This window comes from Oryzias latipes, chromosome 6 (genome assembly GCF_053564925.1).
Source record: "Oryzias latipes strain Hd-rR chromosome 6, Olatipes_Hd-rR_3.1".
Classification (NCBI taxonomy): Eukaryota; Metazoa; Chordata; class Actinopteri; order Beloniformes; family Adrianichthyidae; genus Oryzias; species Oryzias latipes.
The window spans coordinates 20,087,741-20,107,846 of record NC_136242.1 but is presented as its reverse complement, the minus strand read 5'-3'; the positions used below and the strand labels follow the sequence as shown (position 1 = coordinate 20,107,846).

General features: G+C 36.9%; 2 protein-coding genes across 4 annotated transcripts; one reads left to right on the top strand and one right to left on the bottom strand.

Moving 5' to 3' along the window:
* The first annotated feature begins 8,296 nt into the window (after positions 1–8,296).
* On the top strand, positions 8,297–18,174 carry bnip2 (BCL2 interacting protein 2). Of its 3 annotated transcripts, none has more exons than XM_011476112.3 (11): positions 8,297–9,336; positions 11,960–12,055; positions 12,172–12,239; positions 12,443–12,619; positions 13,944–14,126; positions 14,315–14,417; positions 14,489–14,620; positions 14,708–14,794; positions 14,875–14,973; positions 16,266–16,301; positions 17,332–18,174. In XM_011476112.3, the coding sequence occupies exons 1-11, from the start codon at positions 8,981–8,983 to the stop codon at positions 17,387–17,389; spliced, it is 1,395 nt and encodes a 464-aa protein (XP_011474414.1). In that variant the 5' UTR covers positions 8,297–8,980; the 3' UTR covers positions 17,390–18,174. The 3 variants fall into 3 exon arrangements, 2 of the variants coding, with proteins under 2 accessions (XP_011474414.1, XP_004069684.1); XR_002290410.3 differs by lacking the exon at positions 16,266–16,301 and adding an exon at positions 16,785–16,928 and having other exon boundaries at positions 8,298–9,336; positions 17,332–17,734; XM_004069636.4 differs by lacking the exon at positions 16,266–16,301 and having other exon boundaries at positions 8,298–9,336.
* Positions 18,175–18,180: 6 nt separating this feature from the next.
* On the bottom strand, positions 18,181–20,022 carry gcnt3 (glucosaminyl (N-acetyl) transferase 3, mucin type). The gene has a single exon (XM_004070005.4). The coding sequence runs from the start codon at positions 19,887–19,889 to the stop codon at positions 18,606–18,608; it is 1,284 nt and encodes a 427-aa protein (XP_004070053.1). The 5' UTR covers positions 19,890–20,022; the 3' UTR covers positions 18,181–18,605.
* Between the last annotated feature and the right edge of the window lie 84 nt (positions 20,023–20,106).

The following is a 20,106-nucleotide window of genomic DNA, read 5'->3' as shown; positions in this document are numbered from 1 at the left end:
AAAAGTGAGTCATAATCTGATTTAACTAAGCATTTATTAATCAGTCACAAAGAATTTGTATAAATCTAACTGTATGTGATTGTTCTTTTTAGTCTTAGGAAAAAGACAAATATTGTTTGTAATAAATAAATATTTTCAGTAATAAAATATAATTCATCTCCGCGCTATTTAATTTACTTAAGCTTACAATGCAATGGCCACTTAGGAAATGCTTCACATTTTGGCAATAAAGAAGACTCAGGGGAACAAAGCTTTGCAAGTTATTTATGCAGTCTAGTATTCTCAGATGTTCGCAGAAAATGCACAGAAGTCCAGCAAAGCTGTTTTGTGTTCCTGCTTCTTTTAGTACATGCACAGCAGAGATAACAGTGTCATTTCATACACACATTCTCTTTTTGTTCAACAAATGTATTTGTTTGTTTCTAAATTAGTGGCATAACTTACTAAAGTTGAGTTCTATACAAAGTAATTCTATTTTATATTATAGTACTGTCAAATATTAGATGGCAAACCAGACTAAATTTCCTTGTTTTCCATAGTCAGTGAACTGCATCTTAATGGTTTCACTTGCATTCACTGAATCATGCCGTTAGATTCTATTTTTCATGCCTTTATGCTTCTCTGAGCTAAATGAGGCTTGAACACCAAGAGGATCTGTCATGGTTAACTGTATGGTTTTGTGCCAAAGGTCACTGCTGTTTTTAAAGGGTTAATATGAAATACTCAGAGACAAGAGGACCCATGCATATGGATGGCAGTATATATTCCCCTGTGCCAAAAACAAGGCAGAAGATTTTTCTTCTTTGGACAACTGTGAAAGTTCCAAAATCACAAACCGAGGTTTTGTCTTGACAGATTCAGGACAGAATCAAAAACCAAGTTGACTAAAATTTTTCAGATCTCATATGTATCTGCAACAGCATAAACTGCAGATTTTCTTTCAGCTTCCTCTCTTGCCAACATCTCTTTTTACACTTACAATCCATGGGATCAATCACCCCCCTCCAATGAAGGAAATACTGATTATTAACAGTTAAAGTAGTAAAGCCGGATGCTTAAGGCCATGAAAACACTGGGAAGGCAAAAGCTCCTTATGCAGAGAGCTGTGCTACAAATCAGCAAACGCAACCCAAACAACCATCACTTTATGGGAAAATGAGCAAACACTTTTCATCCCTATGACATGAAAGGCTCTATTCCAACATGCAGTGAAACAATAAAATATTGAAACATCTATGAAACATAAAAAGTGAGTTCTTGCTACATCTGTCTCTTGCTAATTGAGTTGCTACCAAGAATGCTAGCACTCTGGAGAATAATTTGTCAGTGCAAAACATGGAATGGACCAATTTATTGGTTGCTGCAGGCTGCAGAGTTCCAACGGTCTTTGATCAACCTTTTTTAGGTCAGTATCTCTCGAAATACAGAGAGGAGAATTACACACCAGACAAAATATTTCATCTTTTTTAAAAGACAAGGAAAAAGTGTTTTCTAGCTCCACTGTTTGGCTGTAATTGTGAATAAATTGTTCAGCAAGCTCACAGCCAGAAAGAGAAAATAAAGGTTTTTTTTCTGTACAATATTTATTGTTTTGTGTGGATGGAAGCTTTTACATGTGAAGCAAAATGAGTAATTATAAGTTTTAGTTCTCTCCTCACTCCCTGCATGTACTGACAGTAGGCTTCTCTGACTCACTAAGTTAAAAAGTGCTTCAAAGATTGGTTGACAGGTTGATTGGATTTTGACATTTTTCGGCAGGCATTTTGACAAGACATGCAATATATCATGTCTAATGTGATGTTATATTTTGCTCCGCTAATACAGCATCTTCTTTTTGGATCTATTTTTCAAAATCCTTATGTAATTTATTACTCGTCATTGCAAAAAAAGGGTAAAAACTTCTTAAAATTAGAATAGAATGTCTTTAAATAAGCACAACAATTATCTGTCAATGGGGTAAGAAAATTATATTACCAAAAATTGATTTTTTTGGAAAGAAATTCTAGCCACTAAGACAGTTTTATAAACTAGGACTATTTTGAAAAACTTTCTTATTAAGAACATTTTCTTGCAGAAAATAAGACAATTTTTCATTGAAAAAGGAGTCTTTTTCTATGTGATTTTTTCAAAATCACATCAGAAGGTTTTTATTAACATCTCAATACAGTTTTTCAACATGGAAAATTTGCACATTGCATTTATTCTGGTACTTTTCCAAAAAATCACCCATTTCGCAATCAAAATCCAAGGAAATGTCAACCCAGCATGAGGAGAAATAAACGCAATAGCTTATAAGGATTCATTCAACATATTAGGTCTATTGTACAATATTTAAGTGGCTGCAATTTATTACATTTTAACTGTCAAAATATGCTTTTTGCGTATTCACAGATGACTTTTTGTGACAAAAGTCGCGCCACTATGAGTGATGATGATCAGTGGTTTGTCAGTCTGTTGTCAAACTACTCAAAATAGTATCAGTTATTGCCACTTGTGATGGAAATGCAAAGCAAAAGAGAATAGAGCAAAGCCATCAACACGGACTGAAAAAACAAACTGGACTGCAATGGATTACTGTGCACAAGATCTTCTTTTTCTTATTAAGCACATTTTGTGATGAAAAGGGCTGAAAGTTTTCATGCTGGTCATCATCCCATTTATAAATGGTCCCTGGGTCACAAGGCTGAGAACAGTAGTCAGGTTGGCGATAAAATGAACATTTTTAGAGGTACCTTTAAACTGCTGAATTGCTTTAATTAATCAGGAAATCGTACACTCAGTGGAGGTATATTCTCCTGTGTCCCCTTGAAATGCTGCCTCAACACCAAGCCATCACATTAACGGTCTCCACCCAAATGAATTTATATGTAAATTCCATAATATTCCTTTCAGAGACAAACTGCGCTCCTCACTTAAATTCTTGTCTCAAAATTTTGCAAAAATGCCGCATAGTGCAGTTTGGCAGAAAGAAAGCACTTTGCTTCATAACCACAAATAAAAAAACAAACAAAACAAACCAGATACATCAAAACCAGACATCTGATAAAAAGCCTTTAGAGATAACCAAAAGAAATATATGCCTCCAATGTATTTTAGCCACAACAAGAACAACAAAAAACCATTTTTGCTTTAAATGTATCTGAGCTCCATAATGGAGAGTTCATGTGATTTATTTTTCTGAAAACATTTCAACAAGCCCTCTAGATAAGGTACCAGGTTGTGCAGTTGGCTACATCATTAGCTCACACATACAGGGTCTCAAAGGACCTTTAATTTGAGTAGGAAAAGTCTGTTCCGTTGCTATGAGGTTAAAGAGTGGGTGACAAGTGAAGAAAATCAAGGCGGAATGCATTAATTAGGTAGACCTAAAAGCATATTTATCAAAGGCTAAGCCATGTGGGAATTATCTCAGAAAGAATCTAATAAAGACAAGACAGGTTAATAGAATAAAAGGCCTTGAATAAAATGTGTGCTTATAGATGAAAAAAAGCAAGTGTGGACGAACTCTTAGGTTGTACAGATTAAGACGACTCCTGGCAACACGGATGACCTTCATGTGGTTTGACAGAGACAATTGTCTTCTAATGTTCACTCTGATTAGAATGTCAAAGCCCCTGACTTTATTCATCTTGGTATTATTCCATTTAAAAATTGGCCAATATTTGTTCATAGAGCAAAGGCTGATTATAGGAACATGAATATGCTGATATCAAAAATAAATATTTAATGAAAACCCATGATCAGAAAAAAGCGGCGACCCATGACGGAAATAAACAGACTCCAGCTGAATCGTCTAAATGGTGTCAATCATGTGTGAATGGGGAAGGCTTTGTTCCTGGGCAGCGATGACTTACGGTCCCTCGGTGGCAATTGAGACAGACGGGCTGATTGAGAGAGCTTAACTTTATGATGGAGCCGTGGAACGGCTAACAGGATGTGATGGCTCGCGTCCGTCGATTTAAACTGGGAAATAAAGCTGCTGGGCCCAGCTGCTTGGCCATTATTCACAGAGGTAATGATATCTGTCTGGCTTGGAAGTAAGAGATAGTTTGTGCACAGGTTAGTAAGGGTATCACTAGCAAAGTTGTACTTAAACAGCAACTTAAAATTTTCCTTCATTTGTAAATAAATATAATATGCAGACAAATAATCATAAACTCTAAAAAAACAAAGAAAGGATAAAAAAGCCTTTACTTCTAAAATGTATCATTTCTTAGGTTTTAGAACATATTTTTTTCACTAATTTTATTTATTTAGTTTGTAACCCACACAACGTTCAGGGTAGACTTTAGTCAATTCATGTGGAGGCGTTACATTCAGAGGACTAAAAGATCTAGCACCACTCCATTATCTTCATCAAGATAATTAATCAATTCAGTGTGCACATCCAAGTCTCTGAGGCATCTTTGAGATAATGGTTCTCACTGACTTGAATAATTATTTGTTTGCTGATTTAATTATTTTCACATTTGGAAAACAAATGAATGTGTGCTGGTAAAAGGTTCTTGTGTTTCCGTGTTAGAAGATTTACAAAAAGAAACAAAGCCCAACATCTTAAAGCAAATGTTAGCAGGCTTGAACAATAACAATACTTATTATGTAAGCTCAACTTTTCTGTTCATTGCAGGTTGCTCTTGTAAAAAGCTAGCAGCAATGCAAATCTGAATTTTCATGATCACACTTTCAGTGTCCTGACTTTACAACTTCTACACTGTTGTTGAACTTCCCATTTCAGACCATCGCAAGCGCGACGGAGACCTTGCAGCTGCAGCAACAACTAGCTGAAATTACGAGGGGCAATTTAATGGCACACACTACTATTTATCATGCTGTTTTAAATGTTTTGCTCATTTGTTTCCATTAAATATTTTATCTACCCTTTAATATTCATTTAACTTCCTCTTTAAATTTTTCACCAGTCTCTTTGCCGTTTCTTATCTCCATGCCTCCCTTTTAGGCTTTGCAATCATAAATAATTATTCATCTACATCCAGAAAGAGATTGCATAAAACATGCACACGAGTTCTTTTTGTCTTTTCTCATTAGTGATATACTTCGGGTAGCCTAAATACTTCCTGCTGTACCCCACTTATGGAAATTGGTTGGAGAACCCTCCTAATGATTATGATTTGCAAATAAGAAACAACCTTTGTTTCTGTTTCTAACATCCATCCTTCCTTTCATAATAAAATAAAAGGGGTCTGCTCAAGGTCTGCAGTCCCATTACTTTAAAAGAAATGTTTTTTAATGCGTCCTGAAGAAAGTCGTGCAGCTCTAGCTTTTTGTGTTCAAACCAAAGTCAAGTTGTGATTTATTTATGTATTTGTTTTTTGTGTTTTGATGTAGATACTTTTAATGATTATCTGTAATTCCATTACCACCTCAAATATTAAGTCTTATGATGGGACCCAGCAATGAAATAATATATATAATGTTACATCTAACGTTACTGGTAAATATGCAAAATATGCTGGTGCTAATTATGATTTTGTGACAGTTATTGATGATATAAATAACACAAAAAACAATTTTTTAAACAGTATTTGCTTTTCTGCATTTACACATCTTTGATTTTCTCTAATTGCAGACTTTATTTAAACAAATACTTTAAAAACAATCAAATAAAATAAAATGTAAGCATATGAAAATGTCTAATTTCTTTCTTTCCAAAGGAACAAAACAGCATAGTAGGAAAACATAACACTCTTAATAAGAACTCTTAACATTTTCAGTGTGTTGTTACATATTTTAGCCACAATACTATTACAGAATTAGCATAAAAGTATAATCTTGCTTACCAAATTGTGGCATTTTTCTGCACAGTTGGTGTATTTGTCCTAATTTCTCTGGCTGTTTTATCTTAAATCAAGATGAAATAATAACCTTGACTCAAAACGCAAAGGAAACAAACTCTTACTTTGTCTGGATTACCCCTTTGGATTTAAGGTTTAATGATCTTGCAGAGTAAATAGCAATGTGTTAATTAAAACCTAGACTGAAAAATCCTCCTGCTCATGAACGAAACATGAACCAGGTTAAATAATTATATTAGATTAAGTTAAATTAACTTTTCTTGTCACATAAAAGTTTAAAGATTAAATTATTAATTACACTAAAGGAACAGAGCAGGGTTTTTTTTTAACTTTGGCTGTCCTATACCTTTTTGATTATTCATTTTAAAAATGTTACAACATCTGAATGAATTAAAAGAACATTTTTTCCTGATAAATTAAGATTCAATGAGTTTCTTACATAACACTTGCATTGGATATTTTTTCTTTTTCCCTCCAAACTCCTGTTATAGATTATCTTATTCCGCCACCTAGTGGCAAAGGTGGACCACTGCCAAAAAAGAAGCAGACTTCGTTGATGAAAAATGAGGTTTTTTTTTATTTAATTCTAAATTCTCAGTTTTAATGTTATAATACAATAAAAATGTAGACTTTACAACCTTTTTTTTATTTTGAAAATCGTTTGTGCAAATACTGTAGTTGAATATAATTTCATGCAAATTTATATTTGAATTCATTTCCTTTATTATTTATGGATTCAATTAAAGCTTTTCAAGCTTAATTTTTTAATGTAGTTAAAGCAGTATTTACACCTGAGTGATGTGCTGACTTTATTTTGGCTAACTTTGAATATTATTTTGTCTGCAATATCTCTTTGGTTTTGTTATTTTTTAAGAGCTAATACATTTCCATTAAACTCTATTCATTTTAAAAAATTCATTAAAAAAATTAAGAAAGATTTGTTCAGAAAACCGCACAACTTTGATATTATCCCCAAAAAAGCACTGGAAACATCATATTGTAGATTTGTAGATTTTAGAGATTTCTTTCAGGCACAGGAGTTATGAGACTGTAATTAAGAAAAGAAAAATGCCCAAGCTTCTTTTAAACCTTAAAAGGGTGCACAGTTTTACATCAAAACAATAAACCTATGAAGTAGTTCAAAAGAGCAGCTTTAGTCGTTGGCTAAACCTGGTAACGTATACCCGATTCTTAGGTCAATTTAAAACAAACAAAAAAAGGCCCCTCTCACCCTCCGCGAGTGGTTTCTCCTCCAAGCTCGGGTCCTCTACCAGAGGCCTGGGAGCTTGAGGGTCCTGCACAGTATCCTAACTGTTCCTAACACTGTGCTTTTCTGGACTGAGAGGTCTGAGGTCTTTCCAGGTATCTGTTGTAGCCACTCGTCCAGCTTGGGGGTTACTGCCCCGAGTGCTCCAATTACCACAGGCACCACTGTCACCTTCACTTTCCATGCTTTCTCCAGTTCTTCTCTGAGTCCCTGGTATTTCTCCAGTTTCTCATGTTCGTTCTTCCTGATGTTCCCATCGCTTGGCACTGCCACATCCACCACAACGGCTTTCCTCTGTTCTTTATCCACCACAATCTGTTAGTTAGTTTGCCATTACCATCCTGGATCTGGAAGTACCACAGGATCTTGGCTGTTCTTTTGTCTGATTTTGGTTTCCCAAATTCTAACTGTCAGTCATGAAGAAAACTCCAGTGCTGAATTTATATATACCGCAAATTTATCGTTATCGCGAAATCAAGCTGTGCAATATGCATACCGCAAAAGACGGCAAAAATTGCTATAAATGATTACCTTAAATGTGTTAAAACAAACTCATGGCAGCTTGAAATATTGAACAAATGAAATAAATCCCTTTATGCATTTAACCAATCAGAAGGACCCGTTTATATTGTTGATCAATCAGATGAGCCCTTTTATGTTTGATGTTTGCCTCCTACGTCGACAAGGGTCATTTGGAGTATAATTTTTAAACTGTTGCAGTGAAATGGAAATTATGTTTTTGGTTTTTTTGCTATTTGTTTATATACCGCAAATTATATCGTTATCGCAATATTAATTACCAATATCGCATATCGCGAGTTTTCCTCATATCATGCAGCCCTACCAAGGATCCAAAAAAAGTATTGTGAAATAGCCAGAAGTTAAAAAAAAGGTAACAAAAAACAAACACAAAACAAAGATTAAATGTCTGAAGTGATCTAAACTAATCAACATTTCATAAACAAAAGCATAAACAAAAATGTCATAAATGGAAATGTATTATATAAAATTAGGAATATATCCCTTCAAATAACAAAGCAGATGCATTCCTAAAAAACAAACTGACAGAGGGTCACCAGAAGACAACAACCAAATCTTTATTTTATTGTATTTTGGGTTGGTTGTTTTAATTTTTTGGGTAATATTTATTCATGCAAAAAGTTTTCAAAATTAGGTTTGTAGTTTGATCATCTACTTTTATGAATATGAACTCTTCCACACACACACTATTTGTGCCCTGGGACCGTCCTTTTCTTCACATCCGCCCCTGGTGTCTGCCAGTTATGGCTAGTTAAATGAACTGACGCAGGTTGTATACACTATTGCAGTAAACCGTGCGAATGTGTCGTATTTAGTTACTGAGTTGATTTATTGCATTGTATTTTTTTTTTTTTTTTTTTTGTCGTATCTGTAGCACTGTGATAACACGCTGCCTAAGGTTATGTAGCTTAGTTAGTGTAGCTGAAAAGCTATCTGACATTAGTTCCGTCCGCAGCAGAGAGTTGCATTGTGACTTGGAGGAAGGAAGGAAACGGAGAAAAGTTGGTTCGCTGCGTACAACTCACTGCCTTTCGTGAAGAAGGTAGCACAGTTTTGGACTCTCATATTCACACCGTGACGCATTTAGGAACGGTGACTAAAGCTTGGTACCCTCTGTGATATTTCACAATGTTGAGTTTGTTAGATATGTCGTCGCTTATTATAGCTAGGTGTTAGCAACAGGACTTTTTCGGTTAGCTGCGCCGTAGACGAGAGCTCAGCTAGCCAAAAAGCTACAAACTTGGGAGGAAGTCGCGTAAATTCTGGTCTAGCTTGTTAATGATTGAGGAACCGGGCTGATTGGGGGTTTCAAACACTCAGTCAACCTGACCAAGTACTAGTTTGGCCAGATATTTACCTCATGGCATCGGAAGTGATAGAAGGTGAAGCGGTGTTGACGGGTTTGACTGATATTAATTTGAACAATAGCAGCCCAGATGTAGTCACACCCAGCAGAAGTTCCGAAAACATGGACAATAGGGAGACGTCTAGCCCGTCATCTTCCGGAGTGTCGGGAGATGACGAGGATTTAAACGAGTTACAGACAAGTGCAGCCTCTGTTGTTGAAAATGACAAAGAGTCGGGAGAAAGTCCAACCAAAACAAAAGAAGTGTCGCAGAAACGGACGGGTAATGTGCAGATACAGCCGGCAGGAAGGATGGTCTCTACCCCAGTAACCCTTCACCAGTCACCGTTAACTCCTGAACCCACTGGAAGGTCTGTATTTTTCCTGTTTGGGGTATGTAGTTGCCAACTTTGGGTCGAGTTTACACTATTTCTGAACTTACTAACTGACTTGCTTTTTGTGTGTCAGCTGCTGATAATATTCAACTAACTTTTTTTGTTTTTACCTAAGTTCATCATCAGTTACTTCAAGTCAAAAAAGAGAAACGCATTAAGATTCCTCACAAAAACACACAGTATACTCTACAACTGAAGGCAATAACCAGAATACAGAACAAACCTTTATGACTTCTTTGCTTTTCAAACTTAGTTGCTCCAATGCTGTGGCTTTGACAGTCATTAGGGATGCAACGCTTCATTTAAACAATGATTTGATTCATAGCATAATTTGTCGTTACTGATATGATTAATAGTTTATATTGGTTCATTTTGAAGAGACGATTCACTGACCTAATATCAATCCTTGACATCTTCATCTTCAGCCAAAATTTCCTCCAGTGTGACTCAGAGATGAATAGCTGGCTACTGAACAGTGCACATGCAGTTTTCCAGATTCCTTGTATTTCTTGCAAGATAATCAAGTGTAAATGCAATATGTGTACAAACAAACAAGTAAACTAGAATTAATGGCAAATCTATTCACATTTTAGTTTCCATAAGTGCCGCCCACCGTTTTTTTTTTCACATCAAAATAATCCAAAAGGGGAAAATTATTAGAGCATTCTACCACACTGTATGGCTTTACACGACTTTGTAAACGGAAAGTTTTTCCACACATTTGCAGCAAAGAAATGATGGCTTGATCATTTTTTGCCGCCATCACGTTTGTTGTACGCTGTGATGGACTTGGTCGCGTTTTTACTTTGTAGTTAAATAAACCTACCGTGTCTCAATCCAAAGGGTATTTTACTATATTAATAATCGATTTATTTCATTTTGAAACAATTATGGTATAGGTGATTTGCCTCAAATAGATCGATCTGCTTGGATATTACAATTCATTGATTAAGTCAATTATTGTTACACCTCTAACTATCATAGCTTCCCATAATTGAAATAAGATTTTTACAAAAACAAAAAGCTTTAGCAGAGACAAGAGCTTTAATTATTTGCTAAAAGGCTCCAACTTAATTTCTAGTTTTGTCCCTGGATGTAGAATTTTAGTGCAGAAAACAAAACAATTGTACCTTTTGCAGTGAAGCACCACTAAAATAACCATTTTAATTATAACATCAGAAATTAACGAGTAACATTTTAAAGATAAAGTAACTGTGAAGTAGATTGTTTTTTCACACTTATTTATCTTTGCTTTAATGGAATACTCTGAAAAATTCATGTCTTCAAAAGAATATTTAAAAGCATTTATCTATGTACTTTACTTGAGTCAGCTAAATCTGTATGTTAGCACTGCATGATCCATGTTTTCATTTTCTAAACATTTATTTTTTTCACGTTAGTATTTGTAATGATCCTAATGTGTTCCCACTCATTTTTGTGATTTGTGTGATTAAATTATGTTTGTTCATATGTATTTTTTCTATTGAAATGTGCTGCCTGTTGGCCAGGACTCCCTTGGAAAAGAGGTTTTTAATCTCTATGGAAATTTCCTGGTTAAATAAAAGTTAAATTAAAAATATTAAAAGGCCTGTGCCATTTGCATTAGTAAATTAAAAATAAGTTTGTTGCACACATGCAGAGATGAGCTATTCTGAGAGATCAGTGTGTCACCCAGTCACAGATACAATAGGCAGCTTTAGTTGTGGTTCATAAACTAATCTCTTAACTAAAGCTCACAGGTTTTCATGAATAAATAGAGCTGATTTTAAAGTAAACTACAAGCTTGAGCATCCGAGCTGATTTTGGAGACTGTAAATTTTATTGTGTTTAAAAAAAGTAATTGACAGAGTTTCTAAGTCTGACAAAATGTCATTAAACATTTTATCTTTGACTAATTTATTGTTATGGTCAGAAAACAAATGCTGCTGACAGAAAAAAAGAAAGCTTTCATTCATTTTTAACTTCTATTTTTCAATCTATTTATGATCTTTCATTCTGAGGAGTAGAATCAAGAGTTTAATGTATGTGATTTAGGGAGAATATTTACCTCATATTCTCTTAAATTGTTTAATTTAAAGTTAAAATAGTCAGAATTGCCTCTGATTGACATGATTTAAACATATGTCATTCGAGGGCTAGGTTGATGAAATCGATGAATCATTTGGTGTCTAAAGGACCGGTTTTTGCTCAAATCTTCTTAGATAAAGTGTAATGCTAAAGCGCGAGCTCCACCTAGTGGCCAAACTGAAACGCCCTCCAGGAGAGGCAGAACAGAATAATCTGCACATTTTTGTTGGAGCTTCTTCTTTTTACAATCTTACAGTATGTGAACTGTATCAGATTAATATGTGACTAAAGTATCTTTAAAACACACATATGTAATTGTATTTCTATGCAAATATGTCTATATGTGTAAACTGTAAATTCAAAATTGAATCGAATTGAAACGAGTGAATCGAAAGAATTGAAGAAACCGTGAATTGGTTTGATCTACCCTCTAGTGAATCAAATCAATTCTGGAAATTATTGGTGATACCCAGCCCTATGTCATTCATTTGCCATTTTGCTGACTTTTTCTTTGAATCTTCTGCTTTTGTAGTCTTGAGCGTCAAGAGTCGGTCACCACAACAGAGGCCCGTTTAAGAATGGAAGGAGTTGAACTGAAGGAAGAGTGGCAAGATGAGGATTTTCCACGGTACTGTGTCAACCGTGCATGTGTCATGGCATAGCCATACATTTGCATTGCGTTATTGTTGTTGGAACTTCATCAATCATGCAAATCCTGAAACGAGGTTCTCTTTGGAAAACTAGGCCTCTCCCAGAGGAAGAGGAGCTGGAAGAGGAGCTTTTTGCGGGAGCCTCAGAAGAAAGAGATCCTGGTAAATTAAAGGCCGAGCTGCATCTTCCGTTTACTGCACATGCAGAAGAGAATGTTAACAAATTGTTCATTTTCAGCTTTTTCTTTACTCTCACATTAGCTTAAAAGAAAAAGGAAATATAAAGAGGAACTTGAATCTGCATGTAAATGTAATAAAAGATTCTTTAACAGTCCCCAAATATTAATGCATGTCTTCCATTTCAGGCTATACAGTGAAGCACGACAAGAAACCACGGAAAAGACTTTCTGCTCCTACAATCAACCTTGCACTTGACCGCAGTGAAGGTTCCATCCTGTCCGATGAGCTGGACGAAAGCACAGAGCTGGACCTGGACGACATCGACACGCCGTCCGACAACAGCAATGAGTTTGAATGGGAAGGTGAGCGGTTTGATCCTCATCAAAGCAACAGAAACATCTCGGTTTTAGCATTTTCACAGATTTGAAGTCCCGCCTGCAAAAAGTCTAAACATCTGTCCTATCTTTTAAGATTGACCTTGTAGATAAAATGCAAGCAATCTTCAAGAACCAGGAGAAATCCAGGAATCTAATTTTAACTAGTTATGTTAAAAACCTGACGTCTAAAGGGGTTAATGATCAACACGTGCAAATGCTAGTTCAATTTCTCTGTGCATTTTATTTTCCTGTGTTTGTTAGGATTGTTTTCTGTGTAGCACACCCCTTTTTTTTTAAACATGTATTGTTAAAAACTGCTGTGTTTATGTGTTTCCACCCTGCTGCCTTTCTTTTTTATCTTGGAAGAATTCTTTCCCTTTTCTGCCTGGAAACAGGCTTCAGACCAGCAACAGGTTTCTTTCCTCCTCGTGGTAAGGTTTCCTGAACAGCCTTCTTTATTGTGACAAACCCCCAAGTCAATCAACTCCTGATCATGTCCTTCAGATCATTTCAAACTTATTTATTTTTTAATTGACTTTTCTTTGTCATATAGTTTTACTGGTGATGGAGCTGCTCTTATAATGATATTTATATTTTAAATATTTATGGTTGTACATAATCAAGTACTTATGTTGAATGTTGTCAGAAGGAAGTATTCACCATTTCTTTCAAAACTGAAGCTTTGCTAAAATGATGCAACTCAATGTAAAACATTTTGATTTGATGAACGTTTGCATTCACTGGTTTTGCATGAATGCTGCATGCTGCCTATTATAGTCATTGAAGGGGTTCACTTTTTCCATCAAGTTGTATATTTTTTATTCTTAAAAATCATGATTTTAAAATGTTTTAACCACTTTTTTGTCTTTTTAAAAGAATCCAGCTTTACGTCAGCCAAACTTCAGATTAGATCTTTTGAGATATTTCAAGTTTTTTCTTAAGTATGAAATGTTGCATATAGAAATGTGTATTTATTTATTTTAGTGCCCCCCCCCACACACACACATTTTTGACATAATACATGTTTTGAACGGTTTGCCATAAAGCTTGTTTATTCCTTTCATTCATCTTTGTTTTCCATTTCTTAAAATGAGAAGTAAAATTGAGTCATGGAATTCCAAATATGATTGTTTTAAATCAGATCAAAGCACACCGCCATAATGCTCCAGATTCAAACCAATAAACTGTTTGTTGCATGGGATTCAAACATTCCAAATATCATCTCTGAATCAATTTTTAACACATCTGATCAGAATTTGGTTTTGCTCGGGTGCAGCTGTTTGCTTCAAAAGCCTCTTTCTCGTCTCAGATGATCTTCCCAAGCCCAAAGCTACAGAGCTGCTTCAGAAAGGCGTTCAATCCGTTCCAGAGTTCTCAGCCTCTGAGGAGCGCGAGGAAGGTCGGCGCTGGAGAGTGTTCCGGATTGGAGACCAAGATCACAGGGTGGATATGAAAGCCATTGAACCTTACAAAAGAGTTATCAGCCATGGAGGTCAGTGGTGTTCCTGTACGATCTACCCGAGCAGAAAGCCGCACTGACTTTTGTCTTTTTGACTGTTGAATTCACAGGATAAATGTGTGATTAGACCTCAGTCTGAGCTCTGAAATGATAAAACGTTAGCCTTTCTCCGTGAAAGTACGGGTTCGAATGCTAAAACCTTTTTTCATTTTTCTCCACAGGTTACTATGGGGACGGTTTGAATGCCATAATTGTGTTTGCTGTTTGCTTCATGCCGGAGAGTAATCAGCCAAATTACAGATCCATCATGGACAATTTATTTAAGTGAGTCTTCATTTGAGTCTCTATTGGATCGGGTACATTAGAGGAGCACTAATGAGGAGTTTCTACCACAGGTATGTCATTGGAACACTGGAGCTCCTGGTTGCTGAGAACTATATGATTGTGTATTTAAACGGGGCCACTTCACGGAAAAAGATGCCGACCGTCGGCTGGCTCCGAAAGTGTTATCAACAGATTGACAGGAGGTCAGTCTTTGACCGCAATTCTGAAAATGGAGAGAAACGAACAGATTTTGCTGTAAGGTAAATCCCATTACTTTGTACTTTGTACAGATTACGGAAGAACCTTAAGTCTTTGATAATCGTGCACCCCTCGTGGTTCATCCGCACCCTCTTGGCAATCACTAAACCTTTCATAAGGTATTTCTTTTTTAATATTAATGGAGCAACAGTTGTCTTTTTCTCAATGTGGTTGTCTTACATAATTTTTTTTTTTACAGCTCTAAATTTACCCAGAAAATCAAGTATGTTTACAGCTTGACGGACCTTGCTGAACTTGTCCCGATGGAGTATGTGTCAATACCAGATTGTATCAAACAGTAAGTAGCATGTTTTTCCAAAAAATGACAGGCTTTTAGTACGTTAAAGTCAAGACAGCAGGAAAATGTAGGTGTAGACTAATTCATTTAAGAGACGATTCATTTTTTTATGCAATTAATTAATTAATTGTGACCTGTAATTATTAATCACAATTATTCTTTACTCAATAATTGCTTTAAAAAGCCACACACTGGGAGCAATGTAAGAGACATTTTCAGGTGTGTTCAAATAAAAAACATCCATCCAAGTAAACAGTTACAACAGAGAACATGGCAATTGTTTAAGATTTGAAATTAGATAAACATGATTTTTTTTTTTTTTAAGACGCGCTAATTTGACTGTAATCAATTGCAAATTGCACGATAATGTGACATCCCTACTTTAAACAAATTTCTATTGTTGATTCAAAGCAAAACTTCAGCAGAAGTAAAAAAAAATGTTTCATTGGCTCTGCTCTTTTTGGGCCCATGTTTATTTCCAAAACATTTCTTTTGAGTTTTAATTGGCAGTGAGAGTCCAGGTGTGATCCTTCAAACTCCTTGAATAGACAGTTCGGACTTCATCCGCCGGTTGTGACCATATCTACTAGATACAGTCCACTGAGTTGCAGTCTTCTGTGCGAGTTACTCTTGGGGAACTATAACTAATGTAGCCTAAATCATTTTAAATGAAAGGGACAGTTATCACGTCTCAGGGGGCCGGGATGAAATTAAATCCTCAGATGAGAGGTGCATGCTTTGACCTAAAACAGAACCATTACCATAAAAAAGAGAATTAAAAGCAAAGTTCCTTTATCATTCTGACTCAGATGATCTTAAGACAATAAGGCACAGACAAAATGTACCGTAATAAAAACAGTCCTGCGTAAAGCTCCGTACACAGGGCGTGTGATCCACCTTCAGTAATGTGCTCTCTCAGCCTGTCATTGTGGCCCCGTGACAGACTGGCGACCTGTCCAGGATGTCCCCTGCCTTGGCCCGCAAGTGGCTGAGATAGGCTCCAGCAGCTCTGTGACACCGAAAGGGACAAAACGGATTAAAAGATGAATGAATGAGCCTGAAACCCTCATCTGCACCTTTACACAGACTTAACATCTAAAGTGGTCACTTGAATGCGTGTTGTGTATGCAGCTGAACAGTTTTTGCCCTTCAGAACATTTTCCATCAATGTTTTTAAAGGCAGTACACCACCTCAACCTAACACATTTAGGAAGAAGTGTCTGCTCTGTTGAATTTGCTGTTAGTTGTCATGTTTCATGTGCTTAACCCAGTCTCCCTGCCCCCTCCTAAAGGTTTGATGCTGAAAAAAATAGGAAAAACCCAAAAAGGTATTGGCACTTTCTTCAAGGGTTGGTCACTGCATCCTTTTTATTTTTTATGGAACTAACAATTAGAGAATCTGGTAGCTTTCAGAGATGCACTAAGGCACCCGCTCTTCATAGATTTAGGATTTATTGAGTTTGTTTTGCATTCTCTCCAGTTCAACAGACATTTTTTTTCCAGGAAAACAAATTGTTGTTGTCTAGTCCAATTCTGCAATATTCCCATAAAAAATCTTTCTACTTCAAAAAAGCATTTGGTGTAAAACCCACTTATGAAGCTTTTAGTACAATCTTTCTCAGTGATGTTGATCATTTGGTGGAATCTGGATTGTAGGCAATGAAACAGGCCTAGCGTGGCTAGCATTTGTTAGGTCCGTCAAGTCTGTTTAACTGAACAGATTAAGACGGAAAGGAAGGAAGTATCTCATCTGAGTCACTGTGGTGTGCGTGTTTGCACTGCTGCACATTCACCTTCATCTTCTCTTACAGTAATGTCCATTAACCATCCCTCACTGAACACCACCCAACCTGTTTACTCCCCTGTGCATGACTTGCTCCACTGCTTTTCCCTGCCGATGTTTGATGATTGTTAGAGGTCTTTAGCTGGGTGGGCACATCGATAATAAATATCAGGTACATTAAACTTGTCACTTTTGGGATCTTCACTGTGTGTGTTATCAGCGTATTAAGGCATGAATTCGCTCAACTTTCTGGCATTTGACAACAAAAGTGCATGAGTTTTTAGTACACTTTCTGTGTGCAGACGCGACATGTGACAGACGGTAAACTAGCAGGAACAAATATTCATTTAGTGTCTTCAGCAGAACTGTATTGATATTCCTGCTCTTCAGACCCATCATGAGGTTGTTGTAAAGTTCTTATCAGACACCCATCTCAACCTTTAAAGGTGTGGATCAGTTTAGGAGTCAAGGTTCATTGAAAGTGGGGTAACCCAATACACCTAACGATACACCACCAATACACCCCCTGACGACTGTAAATGAGAAGTGTCCTGATTACTGGATCTGTTTTGCAGAATCGACCAGGAAATGCACAGCAAAGTAGGGATTGCTGCCTCTGCTGCTCCGAAGTGACTCTGCAAGACGTGCAAAAAACGTTGGGAACTGCAGTCGCATCCATGTTTTTCTTCAGAATGATCTGTAAACGCATCTTGCATCATGAAAGTGGCTTTTTGAAGATTTCCTGCCTGTTACATCATCATGTCTTTTTTTTTGGGCTGTATGTTTGTATCAAGCCGTTTAATGCTCTGTTTTTTGGAATGTTTTTAATCCTTTTATTTACCCCCGTCTGTTATGTCACCTTTGGGTTATTGGTGTTCATTCGTTTCTGTTGTATCTTCACCGCTAAAGTCACTCTGTTACAAGTGGTTAATGCATGTTCTGCTTTATTACATTTAAATATATATATTTATATTCAAATGGTGTCAAAGGAGAGAGATTAATATATTTGTATGGTCTGCTTTTTAAATGGAATTTTAGGTCTCTGAGTCGTAGAGTTTCATAGAAAGCCTTTTGAATGGACCTTTTTTGCCAGTGCCTACTGCTGACGATCTCAAATCGTGCCTGGAGAAAATAACCTTTTTTTTTTTTTGGGGCCACATTTTAGTCAAAACGTCGTTATGCCACTTTTCTCATCAATGGTCACAAGTATGTTGCGTATGGAACTGGACATAAAAGCAGAAATCTTCAAACCAAACCAGCATGTCATGCACATTCCTGGCCAACAAAAGGAGTCCGACAACAAATTACAGGACTTCCTGATTGTAACCGTGTTCTTGAATGCGCCCTCTAGTGGTGGATGGGTATTTGTGAGCACAATCTCGTCATTATTTTTACCAAAGTAAAGACAATAAGTCACATCTCTGTTTTGAATTTTTATTTCGTTTACTGAAAATTTAAGATACAAAAAGAATTTTAATGAAAATGTATTGAAAAGCTGTATCCACCAAATGAATGTGCGTAATCACATTTAATGCCTGATATTTTAAAAGGTCAAAATGCCTTCATTTTAAGCACAATAGGAGGAAAACAAAAGTATATAACTCAAAACTACAAATATGTGGTTTTTAAATGTTACATTGCCATTCATAAACATCTCAACATTTTTAGCATTACCAAAACAGAAATATTATAGTTTATACATTTCAAGACTTTTGTTTTTTATTGCATCAGGGTGGAGTGAGAAAACAGCTGCTCCAAAGATCACAGCCAAGATAAAAACAAATAGATGAATAAGCTAAAATAAAGTATAGATACGAAGAATGATTTTAATTTTTACTGATTTCAAAATTCACATGTGGTTTGAATCTCCCAGGATAGACATGGGGTCGTGACCTAAAGCTTTAGAACGAAGAATTGACTCCATACATCTGATGGCAATATCATCCACCTCTGGATCAAACTTGTTGGCAAAGAGGTGGTGTGTCTGGAGAAGCCACAGGAGGTCCCCGACTCCATAAACGCACACCGCTCGCCGGTAGGTCCCGGTGCATGGGGGATAAGGGGCTCCTTTTCTCACATCTCCTGTATGATAAACCCACTTCACCGCTCGGGCAAATGCCAGCATGTCTGATGTATCATACTTGCTGTTGAAAGGCAGAGATCCAGGAACTTGTGGCATCCTCTGTAAAGTCGCCCACAGGTGTTCATCGGGGCTGTATGTGTCCTTTTCCCAGTCAATCAACCGCTGAGCTTCTTCGTCCTTCATCAGGTGCTTCACAAACGCTCTCGACACTATAAAGTAGGCATTACCTGAATACATGGGGCTGCTGATTGGTGGGGGGCTCTTCTTCACCCCTGTCCTGATAACAGATGTGTCTGTGACGTTGTGGTGATACTCCCACCGTCCTTTCTTATAGTCATTGGTAACCTCAGTTTCCATGCTGTTTCTGCCATTGAGGAGTTTCAGAGCAGACACCATCTCTCTGTTGGTTTTGATTGGGAAGTCTGTGCCACAGGTGTTCAGCAGGTACTTCCAGGGAACGTCAGAATTCAGGAGGTCTTTCATGCAGTTCAAATCTGCCTGCACTCTGGACCATGAGGCATACACAACTCTTTCTAACTTGCTGGCTATGAATATATTGGGAAAGCAGGAAACAATTCTCTTAACTGCAGTTTGATACTCCGGAGAGGATTTCTGGTCCACATGTACACAATAGACGTTCTGAGGAGCATAGATGGCTCTTAAGAGTCGCTCAAACATCTCAATCTTCTCATGGATCACCATTGAATATGCAATGGGAAATTTTTTTTCCTCCTCACTAAGAGGTTCTGTGATGAAACCTCTCTTTGCAATGAAAGCTGGACAGTCCTTTGTTGCATTCAGGTAAAACTCTTCAGACAAAAGACTTTTTCTTTCTCTGGATACTAAAAGTAAGTCCAGTTCAGGGTTTTGGCTGCCCACATTTCCAGTCAAGATGGCCAAGCAGGCAGGCAGGTCAGCCAGGAACTGCTGTGAAGTTTTGGGACCAGATGAGGGCTGCTTTTTAGAATCCCATTTCCCCCCCAAAAAATAAAGGAATCCAGCAATTAAAATGAGGATAATCCATATTTCCATGGGTTTTCTGCGAGACATTTCCTTGATTTGACTGACATCAGATTTGTGACTCCGTCCTCAGAGCAGCTTGGTCTCTGAAGGACGGGCAGCAACACTTCATTAAATAAATGAACCTGGAACCCTCGGAGGTGTGTCTTACGAAAACACAAAAGGAGGATCCTTCTTGGAAGCTACAGCTTTTCCAAAAAGGACCTGACAAATGACATATCCTGGTGGATGTTTGACAGCAGTGTTT

Excerpts from the sequence above, each read along its gene's own strand:
- bnip2 (XM_011476112.3), top strand. The coding sequence starts at position 8,981 with ATGGCATCGGAAGTGATAGAAGGTGAAGCGGTGTTGACGGGTTTGACT. Across the intron at positions 14,795-14,874 it reads ATCACTAAACCTTTCATAAG|CTCTAAATTTACCCAGAAAA; the intron begins GTATTTCTTTTT and ends TTTTTTTTACAG. Across the intron at positions 16,302-17,331 it reads AATAGGAAAAACCCAAAAAG|AATCGACCAGGAAATGCACA; the intron begins GTATTGGCACTT and ends TCTGTTTTGCAG.
- gcnt3 (XM_004070005.4), bottom strand. The coding sequence starts at position 19,889 with ATGTCTCGCAGAAAACCCATGGAAATATGGATTATCCTCATTTTAATT.